Source organism: Orcinus orca, chromosome 15 (genome assembly GCF_937001465.1).
Source record: "Orcinus orca chromosome 15, mOrcOrc1.1, whole genome shotgun sequence".
Taxonomy (NCBI): Eukaryota; Metazoa; Chordata; class Mammalia; order Artiodactyla; family Delphinidae; genus Orcinus; species Orcinus orca.
Window position 1 is genome coordinate 74,029,897 of NC_064573.1, and position 9,521 is coordinate 74,039,417.

The window sequence follows — 9,521 nt, forward strand, 5'->3', positions numbered from 1 at the left end:
GTTGTTCTCTCCTGCCTATATATGGACATAGTCTGTATTAACTGGATTACTGACTAACATGAGTACATGCCAGGAGGCGAAGGCGATCAAGCCACAAGAGAAGTCCTCTGAAGTGAAGTGATAACAGCCAGGCAGCAATAACAGAAAACCCTGGCTTCTTTCAGCTGAGCATGATTTGGCATGCAGGTCCAGGTACCCAACTGTATCTATTGGACTGATCTTTTGGAGTGAAAGCCATTGACTTAAGCAAATGATAAATTTAAGCAAATCCATAAGTTCTAAAATGGTCTCTATGAGGGTGTGAGGGAAAGAGGTCCTATCAAGCACTGTTACTTGGGAGTATGAATTGGTGTAAGCCACTGTGGAGAGCAATTTGGCAGTGTCTCTTCAAATGTAAAATGGTCACCTATGACTCAGCAATTCTACTTCTCAGGATCTGCTCTAGAGAAATACTCCCACATATGCACAAACAGGCATGCAAGGATGTGCACTGAAGGACCATTTTTAATAGTGAAAAACTGAATTTCAAACAACAAAAATAACCATCGTGGTAAGCTGAATAATAACCACCACCCCCCCTTGCCAAGATGTCCACATCCTAATCCCTGGAACCTGTGAATGTGACCTTAGATGGCAAAAGGGACTTTGCAGATGTGATGAAATTAAGGATCCTGAGATGCGGAGATTACCCTGGATTATCCGGGTAGGCTCTAAATGTAATCACAAGGGTCCTTGTAAAAGGCATGCAAGAGGAATCAGTGAGAGGAGAAAATGACATGATGACAGATCAGAGACGAGGGTGATATACTTTAAAGGTTCGAGGAAGGAGCCACAAGCCAAGGAATACAGGTGGCCACTAGAAGCTGTGAAAGAGGCAAGGGAATGCATTCTCCCCTAGAGCCTCCGGAAGGAACCAGATCTGCCAACACCTGACTTTAACCCAATGTGACTCATTTAGGACTTCTGATCTCCAGAAATGTAAGAGAATAAGTTTGTGTTGTGTTAAGCCACTAAGTTTGTAATAGTGTGTTAGCATTGCAACAGGAAACTAACACACTCATCAGTAGGAGAATGGCTAAATAAGCTATGGTATTTCCGGAGTCTTGTACAGCACTTAAAAATTGCAATAGATCTATATGTGGAGACATAGAAAAATCAAAACATATCATTGAATCTAAGAAGCAAGTTATAGAATGATATGTCTAGCATCAAATCTTTTTTTTTTTTGATGTGGACCATTTTTAAAGTCTTAATTGAATCTGTTACAATATGACTTCTGTTTTATGTTTTGTTTTTTTGGCCGCAAGGCATGTGGGATCCTAGCTCCCCAACCAGAGACTGAACCCACACCCCCTGCATTGGAAGGCAAAGTCTCAACCACTGGAGCACCAGGGAAGTCCCTAGAATCAAATCTATTACGCAAAAAAGAAAAAATAATAAAAAGTGTTATGTACACACACACACACACACAAACACACCCCACACCACACACATAAACATACACATTCAACAATGGTCTTGAAGAATATACCAAAAAAATTTATCATTGATTTAACCAGGGTGGGGAGTAGATGGAAACAGGACTAGTGATGGTAGTCAAAAGGAACTTCAGTTTAACCTGCATTTTTTTATAAGAATGTATTTATGTATTGGTTTTTAAAGAACTTAATGAATACATAAAAATGTTAATGCAGCATCAAAGTAATAGTGATACAATTTCTGCAGTCTTCTCTCCTTCTGAAGTAATTATGCATTTGTCCCATAGTTGATCACCTGCTGTTATTTACATTTGTCTACAACTATTGACTAAACATCTTGCAAAGCAGACTACACTCCTTGTGTTCACCCCACCATCACCACTGTAAAACAAGCCAGAAAGAGGGGTGGAGGGAGGAGAAAGCATGGGGCACCTTCAGGAACTGACAGTCCTTTCATAATTATCACCACAGGTACCTTATATGACTTAGGAAAGAACAGGTGCATGACAATCCCCCCAGTAGCCCTGGCCAACAGGTGGTATTTTATGGCAGCCAATATGGAAGCCAAGAAGACAGATAATAATCAAAACTGATTTATTTAGCAAGACCCTAGGCATACAATTGGAGGAAAACTGAAATGAAGACTATTATCTCATCTGCCAGCCAGATTCCAAACAAACTGGGAAGGAAGAAAATTCCAAAGGGATCACACCAAAAAAGCACTATCTCCACTATTCACTACTAGGAAAAAAAATTTGTTGATGGGATAGTTTTGCTTTCATATACACTGGGCAGCTAACTGAATATACATAAAATAACTTCTCAGCAACACAGCACCTTCCAAAGAGAGTTCATACACTGTAAGTACATAATCACAACCATCCTTAACTAATCCTTACGTTAACCCTATTATTATCCCCCTCTTACAGATGACTAGGCAGTCTAACAATGGTTTTGAAGCCTCGACCCTGGGCTGGAATCAGACAGATCTATTTCAGCCTCAGCTTTACTAGTAACCGTATGACCTTCATCAACTTCACTTCTGTGCCATGGCTTCCTTATTTGTAAAATAAAGATGACAATAGTAGCAACCTCATGAAGTTGCAGTGAGGATTAAATGAGATAACGGGTGGGAAGTGCTTAGCACAGAGCCTGGCATGCAATATGCTGACACTGTTGTCCTCGTGGTGGTAGAGGTGGTGACAATGATGACAAAGAAGTTGCAGTGGAAGAAACCAGGGATTATTAAAGGTAATTGAACTTGCCCAAGGTCACGGGCAGAGCTAGAGTTTCAATCCCAGTCTGACTCTTTAAACCTGACTTTAACCTCTAGGCAATACTGCCTCCCACAGTCTTCAAATACATCGTCCTAACTTTACAGCTAGCCAGTCATACCCGAGAACTTTTTTTTTCCTTTTTTTTTTTTTTATTGAAGAATAGTTGATTTACCATGTTGTGCTAATTTCTGCTGGACAGCAGAGTGACTCAGTTATAAACATATATACATTCTTTTTTTATATTCTTTCACCTGAGAAATTTTGAGCCATTTGCTGAGGTCACAGAACACTGTACCAAGATTCAGCGACTCTTATTCTAGTGCTCATTAATTACCTGATAATTAATTGTTAGTGAACAGAGGCAGTTTATTCATTTATTCATTAACTCTTCCAAATCTAGAATTTGGAATTCTCTAAAAGTACCTAAACACTTTCCAAAGAATTCTGACCAAAGGATAAACAGGTGGTAGTATCCTCCTAGGAGAACAGATCAACATTTATGAATTTAAATATCACCTCAAAGCTTTCACTTAAGTGTAACATAAGTATTCAAAGCCTTGACTATTTAAGCTGATCACCTCCAAACCCAAAGGTTCCTTCCCTTACATGATTAAAAACAAAAAACAAACCCAAAGACCTATTGAGCCTTTTTCACATCAGTAAAGCATTCTGGGCTTCTGCGGGTTTTGTTTTACTGAACTATAACTGGCATACAATAAACTACACATATTTAAAGTGTACAATTTCAGGAGTTTCAACGTATGTATACATACAACATGAAACCATCACCACAATCAAAATAGGGAACATTGCCATCACCCCAAAAGTTTCCTCATGCACCTCTGTAATCCTTTCTCCCAACCCTTCCTGCCTGCCTTCATCCCCAGGCAGCCACTGGCAAGGCCCTACTTGATCTGCAGACCTGGCCTCCATCTCCTATCACTCACTCTCCTTTCCCCCTTTGCTTACTGGGCTCAGAGCCCCACACTAAGGATGCTAAGGATGCTTCCCTCTCAGGGACTTGGCTCTTGCTGTCCTCCGTCTGGGATGTGCTCCCCCCAGGAGCCATATGGTACACTCTCATTTCTTTCAGGTCTCAAATGCCATCCTGGTCTTTCCTTTCCAGTCCACTGTATGTAAAACAGAGCCCTTCCCCACACCATTACTCTCCATCCCTCTTACCCAGCTATACGTTTCTCCATAGCACTTATCATTTGACATATTATTCACATGTCCTATATTTGACAATTTGTTATCGTCTATGGAAAGCAGATGCTTTCCATAACTACAGATTAGTTTACACTTCCTAGAACATCATATAAATGGAATCTTACAGTATGCACTCTTGTATGACTGGGTTCTTCCACTCAGCATAAATCCAAGTTGTCAGTATCAACAACTCATTCATTTCTATTGCTTAGTATTCCATTATACGGATGTACCACACCTGTTTATCCATTCACTTGTTGATGGACATTTTGATTATTTCCAGTTTTTGGCAAACACAGATAAAGCTTCCATGAACATACATGTTCAAGTCTTTGAATGGGGCGGGTGGTGGGGGGTCCTTATAAACAAACACAATGAAAGATGAGAAACACTAACGAAAATGCTTGGGTTCAAAATTAATCTAAACTACGGAGTAAAAAATATCTTGGCCACCTTGAGCAAGTCAATTAGCTTCTCTAGCAACATCCAGATGTATGACGCCTGTCCCCACCTGGAATTTGTAAAGAAAAATGAGACAGGAAGCTGAATTCTTTTGGAACTTCCACAAAGAAACTAATGCTTTTTTCTTGTAAATTACCTTAATTTTAAAAAGACTAATAGTCTATGAAATGTAATGCAAAATTCAATAATATTTGTCATTTTTGAGCTATTGCTTTTTTATTTCTCTTGAATTTATATTTATTTCAACACTTAAAAACTAATTTCCTGCATGCTTTCACTTTTTGCCAAAAACATAAAATTAAACACAGATAGCTATTTCAAAGGCCAAGAAAGAGCTTCACTCTGCATCTTTAATCTGCTCAAGTAGATTCAAAGCCCTTACCTACAAGGCCCTACTTGATCTGCAGACCTGGCCTCCATCTCCTATCACTCACTCTCCTTTCCCCCTTTGCTTACTGGGCTCAGAGCTCCACACTAAGGATGCTAAGGTTGCTTCCCTCTCAGGGACTTGGCTCTTGCTGTCCTCTGTCTGGGATGTGCTCCCCCCAGTAGCCATAAGGTACACTCTCATTTCTTTCAGGTGTCAAATGCCATCCTGGTCTTTCCTTTCCGGTCCACTGTATGTAAAACAGACCCTTCCCCACACCATTACTCTCCATCCCTCTTACCCAGCTATACTTTTCTCCATAGCACTTATCATTTGACATATTATTCACATGTCCTATATTTGACAATTTGTTATCGTCTATATCCCCCACTAAAAAAAAAGCTTTTTTAAGAACAAGGATTTTATTTTATCCCCTGCTATGTCCCCAACACCCACGACAGTGGGCTCAGCTCACCTCTGAATTCCACAAACACTTGTTAATGAATTTGTTGATTAAACACTATTGACTGAAAGACAAACAAAAAAACCTTCCCTTTGAAATTCACTGAGAAGAAAATTTTTAATTCCAATCCTCTGCTATTGCTTAAATTAAAATGCTAAGTTAACACTGATCTACCTCTTAGGATGGGTTCTTTTTTCGGATTCACATTTATCTTTGAGCAGCACTTACATAGCGAAAAGAACACTGGAATTCAAAGCCAGGAAAGCCAGGGTCTAGTCACTTGTCCTGCCATAACTAGCTATGCTACCAAGCCAAAACCTCTCCTGATCTCAGATAACTTCTCTCTAAAATGAGGGAAACAAGTATCTCTAAGGTTCCTCCTTGCTCTAAAATTCTGAGACTCTATTGCAGCTAGTGCAGTCTTACGCGTTAAGGTTGCCAATCATAAATTAGTCACCTCAGTTTGAGTCTCATCTTTCTTAATCCAAAATTGTTAACTGAAAGATTCTATATAACTATAAAATCCTGTAAAAATTGGTCACTTTCACCCAGATGTCCAGTGGAAGGAGAGGCTTGGAAGAGCCTCACAGGGGTAGTAGCATTTCAAAAGTTAGTTTTTAAAAAGTTGATGAACCTCTAATCTTCCTCAGATGTAAAAAGAGTAAGTCACTAGAAAGGAAATAAAGATACCTGTTTATTACCCTATCTTTACCCAGTTATTAAACTTAAAACAATTACAAATATGAGTATCATACATGCATGAAGGTAGTGGAATATTATGATTAGGAGCAGATATGTTTGAGGCCAAACAGACCTGGGTTAAAGTCCAGGCTCTCTTCTCCAACTATGTGTGATCTTGAGCAAGTTGCATACCTGCTCTGTACTTTACTTGCCTTACCTGTACATGGGTACAATATTTACAACTGTTACAACAGGTAACAATATTTAGCTACCAGGATCCCTCCCCACTCTTTTTTAAACCAGGATCCCTTGGAGAATTTAGTAAAACAATGCCTGACACATAGGATACACTTACTCAATATTATTATCATTAAATATGCAAAACACAAACCTAACAGCCACAAAAACATTCTTAGCTATTTCTCCTGATACTATGTTGCCTGTATAACATGTGGAAAGAAATGAAAAAAGTTCTGACTACATTCAGAAATGTTTATCACCCGTATACATATTGGTTTCTGAGAGGTCAGACCATAAAAATTTTTTTTAAGTTTTTAAAAAATCTTCCAGGCCAGAGAGATTCTTTCTATTAAATCATTCATCTGTGGAAATACCTGACAACTACTCAGTACATTTGTACAGTAAACATCTTAGGAAAGCCAGCTTAACAGCTCAGGTATTTTTAACTAATCCTACACTTTTTAATAATAAATAAATTACATACGTATAGAAATTTTGGATCTGTGAACTTTGTCTCTAAGGAACAAAGAGCATCTGCCTTCCTCATTTCACATACAAGAGAACCAATTATATCAAAAGATTCCACCATCATAGCATAATGCCCCTTGAGTTTTTAAGCATATAAGACACTCAGACACACCTTGCTTTTTATAGAAAAGGCCCAAATGAGACATAATAAAACTATGATTCCATGTTCAGAATTCCCTATCAATTTGCACATGCCTTATTTTTTGGTGGCCAGACTGTAAAATAAGTCATTAAGAGTTCACAATGGGAATGCCGCAGCCGCAACTTCAACTTCAAATCCAGACACAAAAATATAGAGGAACGTATTCGCATCTCAGACACGTCCAAATGTCTCCGCCAACGGGATCCCATCACTGCCGTTTCCAGAAACACATAGAAATGGGTTTTAATCCATTTCTATAAATGTTCGTTGTGCTGAAAGCCAAAGTGCCCGCAAAACCGCATAACACAAAAGATTCCTCGCATTCCGTTTATAGCCAGTAGACAAGCCATCCTCTCTGCGCCCTACCCCAGAGAGTCCTCCTTGCGACAACAAGAATTTCGTGACACCCCATGCTACCTACACATCAAAATGTCACCCCACAAAGTGGAGGGGGAGCAGTGCCTCGATGAACCGATCCTGCCAGTACTGCCACCCCTGGGCAAACACGAAACCAAGAGAAGTCGGTGGAAAGTTCCCATCCATCCAGCATATTTGGTTTCCTTCTGCCCCCAAACCCAGCGGCACAATTGCTGAGATTTGCTTTTGCACCTGCCACGGCTCCTAAGCCTGGGCTTCTCCGCGACCCCCGAGCTCATAAAAAGGCCTTGCGGCCTAAAACGCCCGTGACCCTTGCGGATAGCGCACCGAGGGCCGCTGTAGCATCCCCCTCGCTGTCCACACTGCCCGCTTCCCTGACAAAGGCCCCGTGTCAATCCGAGGCACGACACGGAGTAGTTGCTGGATTGCCCATCGCGGACCGGCAGCTGCCACTACCTTCTCCCGAGAAAAACAAACAAAACACACACGCGCACATACACACACACACGCACAGCACTAGGGAATGACGAGGTGGGGGGGGTGTAGAGCGTTAAAATTAAAATGTCCCCAAAGCTAAGCAGCCTGGGTGTGCCCTGTAAGTGCGTCCAAGGGGTCCGTGGGGGAAGGGAGACCGGGCCCGGGAGGCGGCGGCGGCTCCTCCGGGGCTTCAAGGCCGTGCCGGGTGATGGTCTAATAAAATGTTGGTAGTCGGAACGTTCAAAATGAACCCACAAATGAAATCCCCGGCGGGGATTGAGGCCCCGAGGAGGGAGGGAGGCGGGTGGTCTGCAGACTCGCGGCGCGGCCCGCACCTGCCTGCCCGGCGCCCACACACACCTGCTGGGACAGCCTTCGTGGGCCTCGGGGTCGGGGTGAAGCGGAGATGAGAGGGCCCGACCCCGGGAATGCGGCGCGGGTGGGCTAATCTGATGGCGGAGGCCGGGGGCAGCCTTGCTCACCTCCAAGTCGGTGTCGGCGGCCTCCGGGGCCCCGAGAATCTCGCTGGGCAGCTCGGCCAGGTCGGTGACCCGGATCAGCCCGTCGTGCAGGAAGATGGTCTCCTCCTTCACCGAGAGCCACTGCGCCGAGTCCGCGGCCGCCGCCGCCGCAGCCGCCGCGGCCGCCGACGAGCCCATGGCCCCGGCTGAGGGGTTGGCGGTGAGGAGCAGCCGCCCGGCCAGGGGAGACGCGAGCAGTAGCCGCCGCGATCACCAGTCCATGGCAGCAGCCGCCGCGCCCGCCTACAGCACCCCGCTCGCCGCCTCGCCCGTGGAGCTCCGCCCTAGGAGGTCCGAGCCGCCATCCTCCCACCCCTGGCCCCGGAGACCCTGGCCCCGCCGCCGCCGCCGCCGCCGCCGCCGCCGCCGCCGCCGCCGCCGCCGCCGCCGCCGCCGCCGCCGCCGCCGCCGCCGCCGCCGCCGCCGCCGCCGCCGCCGCCGCCGCCGCCGCCGCCGCCGCCGCCGCCGCCGCCGCCCTGAGGAGCAAGATCCGCCTCTGCCTCTCGGCAGCCAACTGTCAGTGAGACGCCATGTTGGGGGCGGAGCTCCCGGCATGCCCCGCGGAGCGGACAATACCGGTCCCGCCCACCCGTTTGGCCCCGCCCTCCTCCCCGCAGACCGGGGGCAGCCGGGTCAGCAAGACCTTATCCGCCTCGCCTGCCACTGCATCTTCCCCTTAGAGTGACCTCCCACGCCCCTTGCTATTCGAGGGCGCCCTGAGTCTGCAGTGCACCAAGAGAAGAGGGCACCGCCTCCCCTCCTCCCACCTGCTCAGGTGTGCACTCCTCTCTCTTCGGCCAGAGCCCCCATCCTGGGCCCCCGGGCAGAGCCTGGAGGTTCACTTTCACTCTCACATTTAAATGAGATACGTGCAAAAATCTGGCGCAGAATAAGCGCTGCACATTTGTTCATAAGCACTTGGTAGAAGCGCACGGTAGGTGCTTCATATTTACTACAAATTCTAGTACCCAATAAGCGCTCAAAATCTGGTGAAAATAAAGCATGGGTCACAGTGTTTGATGTCCAGTGTCTGGCACTTAATAAACGCTCCGAGAGGGAGTTAAAACTATTGTTATATTCCATCAGTATTCAACACTGATTGACATACACCTTAAAAATATGCCCGCCATCCCACTTTTACTAAAACAAGAAAGAACTATGTGTGTAGAGAAAAATGTGCGGGAGAATAAGTACCAAATTGTTAATGTGAATTGCCACGCAAAGTAGGACCAGCCTGGAATGGTTGAGGTGAGATTATCTTTGTATTGCTTTTATACTTAAAAAATAATAATAATAAA

The 9,521-nt window shown here is 44.6% G+C and overlaps 1 protein-coding gene across 7 annotated transcripts in view; it reads right to left on the reverse strand.

The window, feature by feature from the left end:
• The window catches only part of HECTD4 (HECT domain E3 ubiquitin protein ligase 4), a 197,348-nt gene extending 188,769 nt beyond the window's left edge, over nt 1-8,579 (reverse strand). For 6 of the 7 annotated variants that reach the window (XM_012537331.3, XM_033408587.2, XM_033408588.2 and 3 more), the window contains exon 1: nt 8,185-8,579. In XM_012537331.3, the coding sequence (XP_012392785.2) occupies nt 8,185-8,361 (177 nt within the window). In that variant the 5' untranslated portion in view covers nt 8,362-8,579. The remainder of the gene's footprint in view (nt 1-8,184) is intronic. The other variant, XM_049698394.1, reaches the window with a different exon arrangement.
• Nucleotides 8,580-9,521: the final 942 nt, after the last annotated feature.